General features: G+C 38.3%; 1 protein-coding gene across 2 annotated transcripts in view; it reads left to right on the plus strand.

Annotated features, from left to right (window-relative positions):
• SMAP1 (small ArfGAP 1) overlaps positions 1-19287 on the plus strand; it is a 91945-nt gene that overhangs the window by 70599 nt on the left and 2059 nt on the right. For both annotated transcript variants that reach the window (XM_038130473.1, XM_038130474.1), the window contains 3 exons: positions 8308-8435; positions 16934-17102; positions 17737-18068. In XM_038130473.1, coding sequence (XP_037986401.1) covers positions 8308-8435; positions 16934-17102; positions 17737-18068 — 629 coding nt within the window. The remainder of the gene's footprint in view (positions 1-8307; positions 8436-16933; positions 17103-17736; positions 18069-19287) is intronic.

Genomic DNA, 19287 nt, shown 5'->3' on the forward strand with positions numbered 1-19287 from the left:
AGACTAATAAGTCTCTTAAATGCAATTCTAATAACTTCACTTTGTAGAAGAGTGTTTTGGGGTTTTTTAAATTTTTTGTTTCAAGGTATGAATAATGTGACAAAGCAGTAAATGTTTTCTCTGTTTTAAAATTCACATTCACATCAGTGGTTTTTTTCCCTCTGATGTAGAGCTAACTGTAAAGTACCATTTTTGCTTGGGTTATGTGTATGTTGTCCATATCTGGTTCCAAGTAATTGCTACTATAGGCGTGCAAATCTTAATTAACACTGTATAACGAATGTAGAATGAGCCTATTTAAAAAAAAAAAAAAAGTAATTTAGACCTGATGGAAAGCTGATTCTCCTTTATTTTCCTTTAGCAGACCAACAACCTAATTAAAACCTAAAATTTAATCAATATGTGGTTCTGAGATTGCTAGGCTTCTGTATTCTGTGGGTCATGATTTGAAAAGTATCTTGGTAACACTGTTTTATGATAAAATAATGAACTCAGATTACATTGGCTAACTTTGGATGTAATGTGCAATGAAAATTGTATTATAATTGGGCTCAACATCTCTGCTTCTTCAGAGATATAAAAAGGGCAGAGTTTATAATATGTATGTTAAAACCCCATAATTTTAGAGGAGGGAATGCTTAAAGATCTTTTAAATAACAAATTGAAAAGCAGTGTAATAAGCCAGTAGCACTTGGAAGCCACTGAGCTGCAAATGAGATATTTGTTAATGAGAGCAGACCTGCGTATTTCATTTGAAGAGTTGTCTTTTAATTAGCACCTGCAATAGAAGACTTCAGATAGTATAAAAGAGAGGTCACATCAACCCAGTATATCATAGAACCACAGAGTAGCCCAGGTTGGAAGGGACTTCAAATGTCCTTCTGGTCCAAGAAGTCCATGGGAAGGGGAGTTTAGAGATTATCTAGCATCCTATCTGGGCACACAGCCTTCAAACATCCAGTGATGGGAACTCTGCCACATGAGGAGTTCTAGTAATTGATCTCACGGTAAAAAATTTCTTTCTTATGTTGACAAACTTGTACCTGTTGCCCTCTGTCTTCCCCGTGTGGCTACATGTGGTGTGAAGAGAGAGGCTGTGTCCTCTTCATAGCTGCCCTTTAAGTACTGGCATGCTGGGATGAAGTCTTCCTGAGCCTTCCCTTCTCCAGGGAGAAAAGACTGACCTCCTTCAGTCTTTCCTCATAGAGCAGGTCCTGCAGCCCTTTGGCCATTTTCATGCCTCTCCTTTGGACCCTCTCCAGTCTGTGTCTGTGTTTAATTGTGGGACCCAGAGCTGGACACAGACTCCAGGTGAAGCCTGGGATGTGCTGAGTCGAGTGGGATGATCACATCTTTGTCTCAGCAAGTAACACCCCTGTGAATACATCCCAGAATTTCACTCGCCTCTTTTGCTGCAGTGATGCACTGCTGATTAAAATGTTTGATATGTCATATCAAATAATATTAAAATGGATATGATTGCTTAGCTCGTTCTTCTTACTGAGCAGACATTTTTCTAATGAGGATTCATTCTCTTAGGACTTCATTTCTGCAAGTGGAGAATAGTACTAGCTTTTAGTAGGGCAGCTCAAAATCACTTGTGATAGCAGGTTAAGTAATTTTAATGGATCCAAATTCATGCTAGAATAATTTTGGCTTTCAGAACAGCCCAGCTTCTTGGTAAAGTATTTTCTTGAGTAACCCTCACTGCTAGCTTTGGTTGTGGTATTAGTCTCTGGATCATTGTTCTTTTTGTCTCAGTTGGTTTTGCAGTAGTGACCTCATCAGAAGGTAAACTTCCTTAGATAGGACTTATCCTATGAAAATTGTAGCTGGGCAATTTTCTAAAAGAAAACTCTCTTTTACTTTTCTTTATAAATTGCAAAATTTTCAAGAAAATATGCCTTGGGGAATTGTACCTCTAAATCTTGTGATAGGAGAAGAGGCATAATATCCTCAGTGACCCAACTATCACTTTTGTGTTTGTCCTGAGCCCTTTTAGATAGATCTGTGTGCTTCCCTTGATTTCCTCATCGGGGGTTGTTATTGAGATGCTGTTTAGATACTTAATTTTTGATGATGCAGCAACATTCATGGGTTTTGGCTTTCTGATTCAGAATAGATTTTAGTTCAGAACTCCTCATACAGAAAGGTGGGGAAATGGACTTGAACAACTGAAATAGTTATGCTCTCTATGGGCAGCAGTGTCAGTGTTGCTGTGCAACCCCAGATTCCTTTCCTCTCTTCCCAAGCAGTGGGAAATAACAGCCTGTTTCTGTAGGCCAAGCCTGAAGCTGCTTTTTTAGTCATCTCTACAATTATATGGATGTTACCCATCCTGGAAGAATGCCCTGTTGAAAATGTGGAGATCTAAAATTGACACTAAAATAAATAATACAGGATGTTATAAAATGAATTTTTAATAGGATAATTATAGGAAACAGTCTTTGGTTTGAAAGTCACAGTGTGTAAACCACAGTTCTTCAGCACTTACATGACTGGCGGTGCTGTATTTTCATCTCTCTAGTGTTAACCTTGTGCTCTGTGCTCTTTTCTGGTTTTTTTACTTACAAGGTAGATGTATCCACTTATGCCAAGTTGGTGTAAATTATTTCTTAATATTTTGTAGAAAATGGTATGATAGCTATGTACAAGTGTCCATGGAATATTGGAGTGTTACACAGGCAGTTTGTGATCATTGTGTTTGCCAAGGTATGCCACTTAGAAATTACTTTGACCTAGAGAGGGAAAAAAGGAAAAAATAGTGGTTTTAAATTATGTTACCTCACAGAATTACCAGAAAGAAGAAAAGTGCATTTTATGTATTCTGCATCATTTGCCCTGTTTAGATGTGCCCTTCAAAAAATAAACAATTTCATATTCTGGATTAATCACTGTACTTACAATAAATAACTAGAAGAAAATAGATTTATTATGGCATTTACTAAATTTGATGTGTGGGGCATTCATTTGGCATGGTTGGAGGTAAAATATGATATGCTAAAAGCTGCTTATCTGCTTCTGCATGGGAAATATCCTCTGAAAGAGTTCTCTGAAGTTTTGAGAGGTTAATAGTGATATGAAATGTAGCATAACTAAGAAATGTACTTTTGTCAGGACTGTTGGGTAAATACCAAAGCAGCATGGTTGGTCCTAAGTCAGAAAGTTGCATTTAAGAAATAGTGAAGATAGATTTGTAAATATATAAATATCATATATGCCCATACAGATCATAGACTCCTAGAATAGTTTGGGTTCGAAGGGACCTTTAAAGGTCATCTAGTCCAGCCCCCCTGCCATAAGCAGGGACATCTTCAACGAGATCAGGTTACTCAGAGCCCTGTCCAACTGACCTTGAATGTTTGCAGGGAAGAGGCAGTTACCACCTCTCAGGGCAACCTTTCATGATCCTCATTATGAAAAATTTCTTTCTTATATCTAGTCTGAATGTACTGAATGTGTCCTGTTTTAGTTTAGAACCATTACCTCTTCTTGTATCACTATAGACCCTAATGAAAAGTCTGTCCCAGTCTTTCCTGTAGGTCTTAAGGTACTGAAAGGCTGCAATAAAGTCTCCCTGGAGCCTTCCTTTATCCAGGCTGAACAGCCCCAAATATCTCAGACTTTCCTTACAGGAGAAATTCCTCTGATCACCCTCATGGCCTTTCTCTGGACCTGCTGCAACAGGTCCGTGTCTTTCCTGTGTTGGAGACCCCTGAGCTGGATGCAGCACTCCAGGTGGGGTCTCACCAGAGTGGAGAAAAGTAGAATCCCTTCCCTCAACCTGCTGGCCATGCTGCTTTGGATGCAGCCCAGAATACAGTTGAGCTTCTGGGCTCCAAATGCACATTGCCTGCTCATGCCCAGATTTTCATCCTCCAGGATCCATAGGTCCTGCTCTGCAGGGCTGTTCTCAATCCATTCATCCTCAAGACTGTATTTGCAGCATGGATTACCCTGACCTGGTGCAGGACCTTGCACTTGGCCTGGTTGAACCTCATGAGGCTGCCATGGCCACACTTCTTGAGCTTATAAATCTGTTAACATTTACAGTATTGCTGCAATGTTCAGAATCTGCTTAGGTAAGCAATATAACTACCTGAAAGGAAAACATTTACAACCACTTGAGGCATTACTAGCTTTCTGGCTTTCCACATTTTATTTTCAGAAGTATTATATAGAAATTGTCTCCCTGTGAATGCTTTTTCCCTTCTGCAATGGTTTTAGCAGTAAATAAATTTTTACTAATGCATTAAATAATTCTGCAGCAATTTTGGCCAGACAGACCTTATTTGAATCTTTGCTCCAGATTTTTGTTGGAACTATTGACCTGTTTCTCTCAGTTCTGCCTTTCTAGTAGTTTGGTGTAAAAAACAATCGTATGCATATTGTCTTTATTGAAAGTCTTGTTATGGCTGTCATAAATGATTGTATATATAAAAATACTTGGCTGCTTAGTAACAAAGTTGTTGTAAATAGTTTGGTCCATAAAAAATGAGTTTCAGAAATCTAGAGTTTAAGACCAGATCTGCTTTTTGGTATTTCCTCTCCTGTTGTCCCTTTGAAGCCCTTCTGCTGGTCTTTGTCGCTATTGGTGCAGATAAATATACCAAGGATTGATGATGTATTTGAAAGCTATGATGCATATGAATAACAGAAGGCAGTACTGAATTGAAAATTATCATGTCAGAGATAAATAAAATCTATACAGAAAAAGAGCTGTAAAGGTAAACATCACTGGAACTCTTCACTCTATTATTGAGTACATCCTGGTAAACAGTTCCTGTTTCTGCCATCAAACTGAAACAAGATTTCCTAATCTGAAGTCAGAAGCATCATCTGCTGTTACAGTGTGGCAGACAGCAGATCATATATTATGTGTAATATTGTCATAAACAGTAAGAAGAGAAGTTGTAGAACCACACCTAGGAGCAAGGGTGAAGAACAGCATCCATTGACTCTTCACATTCCCTTCTCTGACTGAGCACGGAAGCCCTGCTTTTCATCTGCTCTCACTGCAGTGGTTTTTGCTACATGTAACATTTCATTCCAAGCTATGGATGTGTTCTCCAGAAAAGTGATGGAAATACTGTTTCTCAAAAGCTAATTGCTTTAAAGTAATCCTGTGATGGCTGAAGCTATAAATTTCTCAAAATACTCAGACAGGCCCATGTAACTTAATCTGATGTTTACCTGTTCCCTGGAAAGACTACAGCTGTGTTTCCTTCTGTCACATACACACCACCTCTTCTAATCGGGTTTTAATGGTAGGTGACACAAGTCATATGAATAGTGATGTACTTAGAATAAATTAAAACTGAGGACTCTGCTGAAGTGTCTTTCTTATATTACAGAATTATTTTAAAATTAGAAGGGAAAGGAGGAAACACATCCTAATCCATGACCTAGTGTGTTAAAGCTGAGACTATCAATAATCTCTGTATAATGATGTGAATTATTTTGTTAAAAAACAAGACTGTATGTGCCTGCATACAAATATATTTAAATGGAAACATTAGTATTCCTACAAGTAATAAACTGGAGTGAAAAGTCTGTTAGGTTTTCTTCTATATTCTGAAACTTATTTCTTTCAGTAGGGAAAGGCGAAGGTTTTTTGAATCCTTCTGGTTTCTGTATCAGTGGAGACAGAGATATATTTATTCAGTAAGAGATGAAAGGCACGTGTATTGCCAAATAGCATTCTTACACAACAAATCCAGCAAAAATCAGAGTTTTCATAATATTAATTTATAAGCAGCATATTAAATACTTGAAAAATACTATATTTTTGCAAATGAGTTCTGTCATGACTGTTCTAAATATGTGAAGTGCTTGTTTCAGTAAATGATTGCATTAAAATTTTCAGTCTTCTATGTTAAAATGCCTTTACATTCAGGAAATCTTTGGAATACTTTGGAATGTGACAAGAAAGATTTTTTTTTAAATACATTTGCCTGAGAAAATGAGAACATTAAATTATTAATTCCTGACAGTTGTCTTGCTTGAAAATTATGCACAGTTCATTCCTAAATTTATCTGAAACAGTGAACCTTTGGGGAGATGTTTTTGGAACTGCCAGTCTGCAGAATGACCTCAAAAGAAGCTTATGCTTAAATGACCAGTACATTTATTGCACACATCTCAAAGCACTAATGTGCATCAAATGGTGCAGCAGATTATACATATAGTCATTTTGCTGTCCACTGACTTCCATTCATCAGAAATAAGGGAAAGAGGCAACCTTTGCATTAAGGTGTAAGTAGCTCTGTCATAATCATGGCTGAGTTTGTAACTTTGCTTTTCAGAATCAGTGCAACAGCAGTCCCCCAGCAAAGTCAAATCACAGAAGAGTAATAAAACTGACTGAGCTGCTTCACACTCCTCAAGCTCTCACTTTTTACTCAGTATAGAAGATCTGCTAGTGTTAACGCATTCCCATGGCCACTTTGCCTTCATGGAAGGCAGACAGGAATGAGAAGGCATCTGTCATAGTTTGACCCCAGCTGGCAACTAAGCTCCACACAGCCGCTTGCTCACTCCCCACATGGGATGGGGAAGAGAATCCGGAGGGGAGGGTGAAAATGACTATACTTGTTGGTTGAGATAAAAATAGTTTAACAGGTAAAGCAGAAGCTGTTCATGTAAGCAAAGCAAAACCAGGAATTCATCCACTGCTTTCCATGGGCAGGCAGGTGTTCAGACATCCCCAGGAAACTGGAGCTCCATCATGTGTAACAGTGACTTGGGAAGACAAATTCCATCACTCCAAAGGTCTTCCTCCTCCTCCTTCTTCCCACTGCTTTATATACTGAGCATGGCATCATGTGTTGGGTATGGAATATCTCTGAGGTAGTTGGTGTCGCTGTCCTGGCTGTGTCCCCTCACAACTCATTGAGCACCCCCAGCCTCCTCACTGGTGGGGTGGGGTAGGGAGCAGAAAAGTCTTTGACGCTGTGCAAGCACTGCTTGGCAATAATGAAAACATCCCTGTGTTATCAACTGTTTCCAGCACAAATCCGAATCAGAGCCCCATACTGGCTACTGAGAGAAATATTAACTCTATCCCAGCTAAAACCAGCACAGCATCTGTGGGTAATGATCTTCTGAGTGGGTTGTTTCAGAATGCAGTCTTACAATGTGGCAGTGTACTGTTTTCAGTATACTGTACTTTAGGGTTTTTGGAATACTGACCCCGTGTGATATGCAAACAGCTGTGCCAGTCATGGCAGTGTTTGTTTTGCAGAGAAAGTTTTGACTTAATTCAGCTAGTTTGTTCTACCAGAGAAGTCTGACTTCTGCGCTGAGATTGGTTAATTTTAACTTCTTCTACTGCCTATATAAGCTTTCTTAAACTTGCTGTTAGGACTATTCCGTCATTATAAAGTTCAGCAGAATCTAGAGTCACCTTTGTATTTGTCAAGCTCTAGGTAATGGCAACCCACTTGTTATATGCTTAAGTATAAATTTATTAGCCAATTCTTACACCTTTTTCTTGAGCAGCTTGAAATCAAAAGAAGATGGTTGCTCTGTTCCTTAAAAACACTTTTGTGATGTTCTTGTCCCTGTATCTTTTAAAGTACTTTATTGCAAATTCTATTTAAGGCATAATTCTTTTTTTGTCATGCATGCATCCACTTTCCCCTACGTCAGTGAATGTGTTCATGTGTCAAAGTGGTTTAGAGACACTAAGGCTCAGAGTGAGAGCTGTAGATTCTTATGGATTATTAGCTCAGTGTGCCTGGCAAGTGTGCTCATATGGAGCTATAGAATAAAGTCTGTGCAAAGTACTTTTGAAAAAGGTGAAGAATGGACCTTTTCCCTAATGCAAAGTTTATTTATGTACTCTTGAGTAAATTGGCATATCAAGAATAACTTCATGGATTCTAAAATGCAAATTTTAATTCACAGATGAGTGTATTTTGTCTGATACATGGCTACCAAATTTGGATCTTCTCAGTAAGACATCTATTTAAATTCTTACTACAAATGTTAGTGTGCAGAAACTCCTGAAAAATAAGTAGTGTGTACTGCTAAGTTGGTGTAGTTGTCCATAGGGAAGATTTAAGTAGGTTTTTGTAATTGTTTTTTTTTGTTTGTTTTTTTTTCTGAAGGACAGTAATGTGCCATTTTCTTTGGGAAAGACCTTCTTTACAAAACCTGAACAATATCGCAGTCTGAAAGATATCTCAGAAATTGAGCACATGTTTGATGGGGGCAGGGTAGGAGAGAATAGATAGCTTTAATTGTTCTCATGGTGTTAAGATATTCATAATTTTCACTTTAAAAGTGATTCTGTTAATTTTTTAGATGGTCCACCTGAAGCATCTGTTACAAATGGAGGCACTGCTGCTGTCACAGCACTGAATGATGACCTGGATATCTTTGGCCCAATGATCTCTAATCCTTTACCAGCAGCTGCAGTACCTCCTGCTCAGGTAAAATTTATTAAGTGTATTTAGTTATATATATGTGTAAATATGTGCATGCACATGCATATTTTCCTTCAGGAAATTGTTAATTTACGCAGAAGGAGTGCACAATTCTCAACACATCTTAAGCACCTCATGACTAGAAGTGCTTAAACTGTAACACTGATATTTTTCTTACCTCTTCAAGCTTCTGGACTGCTTGGATATAGAAGTAGATGGTGTGGTCTTTCCTTCTGGTTATCTAGCCAAATTGGATTCTGTCTCACCCTGGTGATGATAGTAATGTTTTCATTTATATTCTTTGGTCTTGTTCTTTTTTTAATAGGTATTGCTGAATATAACTTTATGTTCTCAGGTTATTGGGCATCAAGTAATCCTTTTTAAGACCTCTTATTGTTTTGTGACGCTGATATTTAGGAAAGGCTACAGCAGATGCTTCTCTCATAGACCTGCTAAAAATTTGGGGTCTGAGGTTTCATACTCAAAATCAAGAACAGATATCAGGAAAAATTTATATTTCTACCTGGGCTGATCTGTCTTTTGTATCATCTTGGAATTTGTACTTTGAGAGTGGCATAACTCCTGTGCCTAGCCTGCTCCTTCTTATAGCCATGATAGTTTGGAAGCAAACCATCACCATGCCTGTTGTAGCCTGGAAAGGCAGCTTTGGGACACACAAAGAAACTTCTTGAAGCTGCAGCTCTCCTAAAGTAGCCACACGACTCAAAGAGCAGAGTGTTGGTCATGCACATGTGCAGATTTCTTTAACCCAGACTGGCTTTTGAGAGGGAGATTTTGCAGTAGTGCAAAATGCCCCATCTGGGGCATTTTGTTAAGGTCATTTAGAAGCTCATTTTTGTATAGAGCTTTATGTCTCACTCTGCTGAACCAGAAAGAATTGTATGTATTCTTGAATTTATGATTTTGGGACATGTGATCTGTACTCTCTTCATCCTTTAGTTTTCATAGTATGCACAATGGAAGGGATAATGATGAAAAGGAGTTCTGAGTGCCTTAAAGTAGATATGTGTTATTCAACAGATTTTGTTATCCTTTACTCTCTCCCTTTCCCTGCTTGCTGCTGAGGGCTGACAACATGCTAGTGAGGGTTTCAGAGGCTGAAACCACTTTTCTTTTTAAACATAATGCTACAGATAGAGCAAACTTCCCACCATGCGTTAAGCATAAACAGTGAGGGAAGTAATGTGTATATTTGCATTTAGATTTGGATGTGTTAGCTAAAATTGCAAAGGAAATTGTTGGTGTCGATTTTTGTATCTCTTGTGGAAGTCTCTGGTCAAAGTACCAGGCAGCAATATTGGGAATGCTTGTTGTCTGCTATTCTAATGCTTTATGTCAAAATTGATCCCTGTAGAGCTAGATGTGAAAAGCAGTAACCCCTTTTTAGCTTCCCTTAGTTTTTAATTTGTTACATTTGGGTGTAGATTGAGTAAATTCAAATCTAGAATCGTGAAGTTTACACTTGGCCTTAATAAACAGGCCAATGTTAATATAGTACATAATGGGTAGCACTGAATTCTGGTTTTACCCCTTTCCAGCTGTTTTGAAGCTGGAAATGATGACTGCTGTATGTAGTTCCTGTGTGCCCAGGAGAAAAGAGCAACCTGAGAAAGAAGAGAAAAGCTTTCTTTTGTTTCTGTTCCTTGGACATGTGATGTGATCTGCTGGTTAAAGAATTATTTAGCTGAAAAATGCAGGAAATCCAAAAGAAGGCTAAATATTTAAGAGTGAAAAAAAGCAAAGTGAAGGGTGATACCCCAAGTGATGATGACTAGTGATGGGTTAAATAATGGAGTAGCTTCTAAAGCAAACTGAATTATATGCAGATATAACATTTTAAATGCATTTCTGTGATAAAGATTTGGTCACTCGACCTTTTGTGAGAGGAATATTTTGACGTGTTGTTCATTTTTGTGCTAGTTTCTAGACTTAGTATGGTACTTACTAAATTGATTAAAAAGTGGTAGAAAGGACAATACTGTTCTCAGTATCTGGTGAGTATTACCTTGTTTATATGTTAGAAAGCATGAATATATCCACTTGCTCTAAACAAACTTTTCCAGACTTGTGGTGACATTTTTCTTTCCTCTGAGTGCTGTAATCAGGAGGAACAAACAGAACTTTCAGCAAGCATTTTTTTATCAAGCACACGATCCTTATGATGTATTGCAAGATTTAATTCTTGGCTATTTTCCATTTTTTATCGGTATCTCAAAGAAAATGTAATGTAATCAGATAATCTACAGATAAGAGACAGGAACACAGGTAGGTAGGAGAAGACAGGTTTCTGATGGTGATTATGTGGGTTGCTTGCTAAAGTCGGGCAAAGAGAATATTATTATTATCCTGGTTTTGTATTATCCTGACTATTATTATTATCTTGGTTTTCTTCAGGATTATCGAGACCTTGCACACGTTCTGTTTCAGGATGGTCTAGTCTGGGAACTGAGACTAGGGAGAAGTTGCCTCTCATTTGGCAGTGCTGTATTTTGTAAGATCTTTCACCTTGCAACATGGAAAAAAGTTGTATGGAATTCGGAGAAGAGTTAGGAGAATACAGGGTGCCTTATTTGGGAGGGTTTAAGGACTTGGTCTATTTAAATTTCCTAAAGTAAATAAAAGGTGTGATTATAATGTGAAATTATTTTGTGTGAGGCTGTAATTGGTGAAACGGGCATGAACTCAGACCAGCAGTTGAGTAACCCTAACATTCAGTCCCCGTGCTTGAAATAGGAAAATTTAAAGTAGAAGACCATGGGCAAACCCGAACTTGAACTGGTTTGAATATCTATTAACAGAATGTATTGAAAATTTTAAAAATTAAGTAGAAGAAGGGGGTCAAATGTGAACTAGCGTGGCTTGCTTTCTCACTGAGATATTTACTATTATGTTCTGCATTGTAGGTGTGTCTGAGGTGCCACAGTGGGATTTGAGAGCTTTTCTTCTGAAAAAGAAGGGAATTTATTGGTGCTCCTCAAACTGATCTGTATGACCCTTGAGTTTTCACGAGATTGCTTTTCTTCTCCATTTTAACCTGAAAGGCAGCATTTAATGCTAAATGCACTCTGTTTTATGGCACTGTGGAGCACAGAAATGTCTGTTTGAATGTTTTATTATGAAACTGAAACATCATGATGTCTGCAAAACTTAGGATTTATGTCTGTTGTCATAGCCAAGACATGCTTTTCAAGTGCAAACAAAAGCATTTGTTTCTCCTTTTTCAAATGTGACTTGAACATTGATGATCATGAGTACTCCAACTCTGCTTTCAGATATATGTCCTTATCACAGTTTTCAAAAATATTTAAGATGTTTCTTCCCACCATTCTGTAGAGCTCTATGCTATTATGCAAACTGTTGAATTTGTAAAGGACTGGTAAAGAACAATATGTGACAGAGTAATTTGGATTTTTGTAGAATTTTGCCTATTAGCAAACTCAGGGGGGTTTAAGAAGAGTTACCTTAAGCAGTTCCTACAGTAGAACTAGATAAAAGGCATGTGCTATAAATTATGCATTATTCATGGGCACAGAAAGGAAAGAAGAACATTTCATGTGTTTAATGATGGTTTTTTTCATGTGAAGTGGGCATAGCTAAGTTATAGTATTAGAATAGGGTTTGTTGCCAAATGTTGTATAGGAACTGAGCAAAGGTCTACCATTTTTACCTATACTTAAAACAATTTCCTAAATTGTTTTAGCCAGTTGTTAATTTCAAATTTTGTATGGTATGTCTTCCAGCAAAAGTGTGATCTTCATTCTTCAGTGAAATTTGTAGGGAGGAAGAGAAGGGGAGAACTGTGAGGTATTAAGATTGTAAATATTAATACAGTGAAATATTTAATATATGTCTTTCTCCAATCAGGATACTCAAATCTAGTCAACTTAAACTTTCTTGGATTTTGCGGGGGGGGTAATTTGAATTGTACTATATTGGGAGCTGAGAATCAGTTCCGTGGCTACAAAAGTGTATTTTCATAGAGATGGTGTATGTTTTTCATGATTCTTATCTGAAAAACTTTGGTGGGGTCATTTAGATAAAGAGATGTTCATAAATACTCGTTTTTCCCTGAGCCAGGTGTATGTATCTAGCATGGTTGCCATACATTGGCAAACAAGCTTCAACTTATGAATGAATTGTGGTGATGTTAATGTGTCAAATTCCTCAGATTTTATTTTAAAATGTGTTGTATCAGAATTTGCTTTATCATGAGTGTTATTTAAGCAGGGCGAGACTGGAGAGATATGTAGTCCTATTCCAATACAATCAGTTGAAACGCTTGTGGCTTGTGCTTATGTTTACCCCTGTCTATATTTTCAGGTATCTGAAAGCAAAAGTTTCATTCCTTCAAATGGAGTTAGAGCAATTCCAAATGTGACTACAGGCTGGGCAATAAGTTGAGAGCAGGCCTGCACAGAGAGACTTGGGGGGCTGGTGGGTGCCCCCCAGATCTGAGTATGAGCTGGCAGTGTGCACTCTAGCTTGGAAACCCAACAGTATCCTGGGCTGCATCAGGAGAAGTGTGACCAGCCGGTCAAGGGAACTGATTCCCCGACCCTGCTACACTCTCATGAGAGCCCTGCCTGCAGTCTGGGGCTCCCAGCATAGGAAGGACAGGGACCTGTTGGAGCAGAGGGGAGCCACAAAGATGCTCAGAGGGATAGAGCGCTGGTCCTGTGAAGTGAGGCTGAGACAGTTGGGGTTGTTCAACCTGGAGAAGAGAGAAGGCTCCACTATAAGGTGGAGACACCTTATAGTGACCTTAGAGTATTTGAAGGTGGACTACAAGAAAGATGGGGAGGGATTTTTTTATAGGGAGTCTAGTGACAGGACAAGGGAAAATGGCTTCCAACTGAACAAGGGCAGGTTTAGATTAAATATTAGGAATAAGTTCTTTACTGTTAGGGTGGTAAGGCTCTGAAACAGGTTGCCCAGAGAAGTTGTGGATGCCCTTATCCTTGGCAGTGTTCAAGGCCAGATTGGACAGGACTCTGAGTAACCTGATCTGGTGAAAGGTGACCTGCCCATGTGAAGGGGCTGGAACTTGACGATTTTTAAGATCCCTTCCAACCCAAACCATTTATGAATCCATAGTTATACTCTCTTTGGTGCTTTAAATGCCTTAGGTGGAGCACAGTGAAAGAGCAGACATCGTACTCCAGAACCAGAAAGAGTCAGCTGAACAGAGTCTAGAGGAACAAAAATTTATTTTGCGTTCTAGAGAAGGGAAATCTGAAGGAGTTGGAAATGGCACTGCAGGGAAGATAAATGTTTTCAAGCCTAGACAAGGATGATTGCAAAGGAAATGTATTTTGTGTTGTGAGTACTGGACATGCAGCAAAAAATAAAGTTGAATTTTTAATCTTATTGTAAGGTTAATTATATTCTTGGATATGATGTGAGAAAGTGATGGAAATCTTAATCTTTTTCAGATATTGCTGATAATTCCTAAAAGCAAGAGAACAGATGAGATTTCTTAGTGTTTTAATTTGTGAACTGAATGTAGCTGAGTGCTCATTTTCTCATTAGTTATTAACAGGAAATAACAGTTAATTATTTTTAATGGAACTGGGTAGATGTCTAAAAACAAAATATGCAAAATCAAAACAGGAAGAGTTGAAATAAACATCAAGTCCATTTACAGTGCAAAGTTAAAACGGGTAAGAATTGTATATAGAATTTAAGACCTTAATAATGTACTTAGTACCTTGCTTACATAAGTATAATTGTATGCTAGGCTGTATTTTCCCTATGCAAATAACTCTTCAAGTCAGCAGGGAGAAATTGAAAATGTTGTGTGGGGCTATTATTTATCACCATACAAATGGAAAACAGTGGAGGCCTGGCTTTTCTACAGGCCATCCCTGCTTTCCTAGATACCAGCCAGAGACAGAGACATGCAGATAGCCGGAAAGTGCACATGTGCTTTTTTCTCTCCTGCAGTCCTTCTCTCAACTCCATGTGTCCCACTGTTCCACTTCCCTCTTTCATTTCCTCTGTTGCTACCTCTCTTTCAGTTTGTAGGAAAAATTCTGTTGCACTGATACCATGAAACTGCTTATCAGTATGATCCTTAAGCACCCAATGAGCATTTAGGTTTAGCATAATGACTCTCTGAGAGCACTGTATGTAGGAAAATGATTATATGAATGCCAGGTGTGTTTTTATAGAGGTCTTGGGTAGCATGACAATGTTAGAGATACAAAAATCATGTCAATGTTAGTTGTTTTTTAACTTGGATGCCACCTGCTGTTTTCTTGCCATGTATTTTGCATTACCTTCCATTTATTCAGCTGATGAACACTTCAGGGAGTGCTTGTCCAGTGCTTTGGCTCCTTTGAGGATCTTCCAAAACCAAACCGAATGAAGAGACATTAAATGAACATTTAATCTTAGGTTGTAAACATAACATGATCAGACCTCCAGGCTTCCAGCTCTGCCTTCTAGAGAAAAGCAAATCCCTTCCTTGCTGCCTACAGGCAGCAGAGAGGAAGCTCTCTCTGTTCACCCACTTGCAGGGCTCCTGTGTCCTCCTTGCAGCCTGCTGGGCATGGCTGTGGCACAGTGGCTGTCCTAGGCAGGCACTGCGGGAGATCCGTGCCAGTAGGGAACAATTCAGTAATGGGCCTTCCTGGATGTATACACAGGAAAACAAGTACTGCTCTTCAGGATGGGCTTTTACCTGAATGTGTTGATAAATCTGATTCTGGTATTTTTAAAGACTGGTTGTGTCACACTGATAAAGAATTGTCTCAAATAGGGCTTCCTAGTGCCCACCTAAATTAAAATTGATTTGCTTTGCTATCATAAATTATTGTGAGAAGGAAGAGGAAGAAGTTTTTTTAGTATGTACAATAAAAAATGGATAATTTAATTGTACACTGGCCAGAGAGGTTTCACAGGTATTTTTCTGTTTGCTTTCCCTCTGTAGTGCTGTCAGCCCACTCTTGGTTGTCCACTAAGTCCTATTGACTTTGGCCCAATTTGGCTGTAGTATAAATGCAGGTTTTTCACTTTCCAGAAAGTTCCCTTTTTTGGGCTTTTTTTTTTTTTTTTCTCTTCCATTTCTACAGCAGTTTTGAAAATTTTTCACCATCAACTGTGTGAATCTGCAGTCCTTTCCCTTGCTGGTTTCTTGCAAATTTAGCTGGTAACAGAATTGTTCGGCGTTGTTGTTTTTTTTTTCCCCTAATCTATAGTACTGCCTTATGCTAGAGGTTTTAGCACTTCAGAAGTCATACACTTAATGTGTTTTTTGAAGCTGCATATTGAATATTTCTGGTGTTTGTAACAAATCCAGTGTGACCATAGTGGACTTTTCAGGGCTTAGTCAGCAGCACACCAGCAAAAGCAGCAGATTGGAGATAGTTGCATTAGGAAGATTATAGGGGTGTTCCATATCTGTGTATTTTGTGGTGCCCTTTGTCTGCTAAACTTAGGTATGGGATCTCAGTAAACAGACCTGGTTACATGTTGAGTTCATTGGCAGTGGTATTCCAAGGAAGATTTTTCTTTAGTATGAAGAAGAGTTGAAACTCATGCAAGCTGTGGGTGCAGTAGGTATATGCTAAGCAATTGGAGATCACTTAGCTGGACTAAATAGGGCCATAGTTTAGGTATGATTTGCAGTCCTGGCTCTTTTTCATTGTTTATACAGTTGATTTGCATTAGAAGTTCCCACTGGTAACAGGATGAGTTGTGTATTTTAAGGAATATAACAAGAACCTATGTATTGCCTGGTTCCCGGATAAAGCCCCCATATGGAAGTGTATGGGAATGAGCAGCAACATAACAGCACTGAGAGACTGGATATAATTTGCTTACAAAACATTCTATTGCAAGAGCAGCACAAAGCCTGCCAGCCTGCCTGTATTTTAGTTTTTCATTTGTAGATTGCAGTATGTTTTAGATAATTATGCTGTCTCAATAAGTGAAATGTGCTTACAGAACTCTAAGCCAATTATTAACCATGTATTATAGAAATTTTATTACTTGAAGAAGATAACCAAAATTTTGCCTTTTCTCCAAAGATACATTTCAAAGCACTTAATCTTTTGTTTTAGCTCTTCTCTAACCTATTCTGCCTATGAGAGGATTAATGAGATGTGAATTTTAATCTCCTTATTGATTTCCTAATTATTTTTCATAATCTAACTCCAGCTCTTGATTTATGCTTCTCACTGATGAAAAATGTAGAAGCAACAGGAATGAGTAATCTGTATGTGTATGCCCTGAAGCTGGTTGAAGATTTAGTTTTCTTTGTTTTGTAACCTCCATCTGGTCTGAAGGCCTTTCCATATTGCCTGTACTGCTTTTTTCTGTCTTTAGTCATACCACATATTTTTTAATTCCCATTCACTTAAATTTAGTTTCTGTAAATTAATGAGGTTTTATTAAGTTGAGGGAGAAGACTGTACAGCAAATATTTAACATCATCTTTTGCTGGTTTCTTTCAGTAGTCTGTCTTGTCTTTTATTTCCCAGAGCACCTCCACTAAGCCAGCAGCTGCCACCTTGTCTGGAGCAGCCGGGGATCTTGATCTATTTACTGAGCAAACAACAAAATCCGAAGAGTCAGCAAAGAAACAACTCTCCAAAGACTCCATTTTATCACTGTATGGCACAGGAACAATGCAGCAGCAAAATGCTCCGGGTAAATAATGTTGTGGAGGTTTCTGTGCAGTCCTGTTTTAATCTTTATCTAGAAGTTACCTCCTACAAGTATAAAGCTAAGGTTTGATACCTGCTAATTATATTCAAATGAAGGTTTTTATTTTCAGCTTTTATAAAACTGAGAAATATTACTGAAATGTAATATGGATGCTAAAGAAGAACATATATGTGATTTTAATTTATTTATAGCTGTTCAAGTTATCAAGTGTACAATTTACTGAAAGATTTGTGAAGTCAGATTCTGCCATGCAATTAATCAGTGAGGGTTTGAGTCTCCAGTGTGCAGGCAGCAGTCGGTCAGGATCCCTACAGAACTGTCAGAGCTTTGGTTTAGCTGTGTTTGTGTGAACACAAATACCTCCAGTACAGCAACTGAAAGATTCTGGTTCACCACAGGGATGCCAGACTTTCTTGGCAATTTAGCTCATGATGACTCCCTTTCCTTTAAGAGTTTTAAAGTAATTTTTTGCTTTTACCAGAAGCTAAATTTGCAGCACTGACATACAGATGAACAAAGTTATCCTTAAAATTATTTTGGTGCACTTCTGACTTACGGGATGGGGGTAGAAAAATCACAAGACACTTCTGCTTAAATCTTCCCTTCTTTGCTACAGGTATGTTCATGGGCTCGTCTTCTATGCCATTTACCACACAACCATCAACTCACTTTCAAGGCTTTCCAGCCATGGGAGTTCCTGTGCCAGCAGCAACTGGGATGATGGGAAACATGATGGGACAATCAGTGCCAGTCATGGGACAAAGCACAGGTGTGATGGTAGGAGTGGGAGTGCCCAATGGATTTACTGGTACTGCACCAACTGGTGTGATGGGACTTCCTCAAACTGTCGTTGGACCTCAAGGTGGAATGGTGGGACAGATGGTCACACCACCACAAAATAAGTATGGATTGCAACAAAACCAACAAGCTCAATGGAACCTCTCTCAGGTAAAGGCAATTCCCAGACAAGAGTACTTTAGGAAGAATGATGCTTTTCAGATACAAAATGTGTGGCTGTAGGAGGAAGGTCAGTTGTAGCCAAGTTAAAGACTACTGGACTGTGAACTGCTCAGAGGCACATGTTAACAAACCAGTGAATAGTTCAATGAAAGATAACTACTAAGAAAGCAGAGACTAATTTTGCCAAGGTAGACCAAACTCAGTACTCTGCTTCCATAGCTCATATCATCTCATCATCAGAGCCAGCCAAGTAAAAAGCTTAGCTCAGGTAGAGTTACAAAATTTTGAAATGAAACACAGCCTTATAACTAAAAGCAGAATTTAACTACTTGGGGATAGCCACTAACAATGACTACTTTCATTCACAGATTTCAGGATAAATTTTGGTGGAATGTGAAGTGCTTTCTGCTCTCAACATTTTCCTGTAGATAATTTGCTTAAGTGCATCTGTTATTTATCTACAGTATTTCCATCCTATGTTTTAAACATGTTTCAAAGATTCTCTAGAAGGGTTAATGTACATGTAGTACTGTATTTGTACATTTTCCAAGGAAACATCTTGAAATCAAGTATTTGAGTGTTTATTGGGGCAGGGTGAGGCAGAGGGATCAGACTTAAATTATTCCCTTGGAATTCAGCATGGGTGATAGCAAACATTTTTTCATACTATTATTATGATAACAATATAATAATTCCATGATGCTTACTTAGTAATGCAGGAAGAGAACCTTAGTGACTGACTTAAATTGGATGATACGAATTTCTGCTATTCTGCTCCATTTTACACTGTGAACATTTATGAAAGTAAACAGCATTGCCTACATGGATAAAACAGCCTCTGTTTGAAAATACAGGCTGTCATTCTGCTTTGAGAAGTAATTCTTAAAGGTGAGAATTTCAAAATGTCAGATCAAAAAAATCTGTGGATATACTGGTGGCAGTCTTTTCACAGGTAGCTAGCTTTAAAAAGACCCATATCAGCTTTGAAATTAAAATCTTGCCTCTTATCAATTACATGTTAAAACCTGGCTCCTTGAACAAGTTCTTCACATGTTCCTGTACCCTTTGCACATCAGATGTTGTCAATATGATGACATTCCACAGTCTGCAGAACTCAGATCTAAACTCTGACTAGTTGAAAGGGGGAGAGCTTGCTTTACCAGACTGACATGTTTTATATAGTCTGCTGCTTAAGAATTCTACTCCA

Source organism: Motacilla alba, chromosome 3 (assembly GCF_015832195.1).
Source record: "Motacilla alba alba isolate MOTALB_02 chromosome 3, Motacilla_alba_V1.0_pri, whole genome shotgun sequence".
Classification (NCBI taxonomy): Eukaryota; Metazoa; Chordata; class Aves; order Passeriformes; family Motacillidae; genus Motacilla; species Motacilla alba.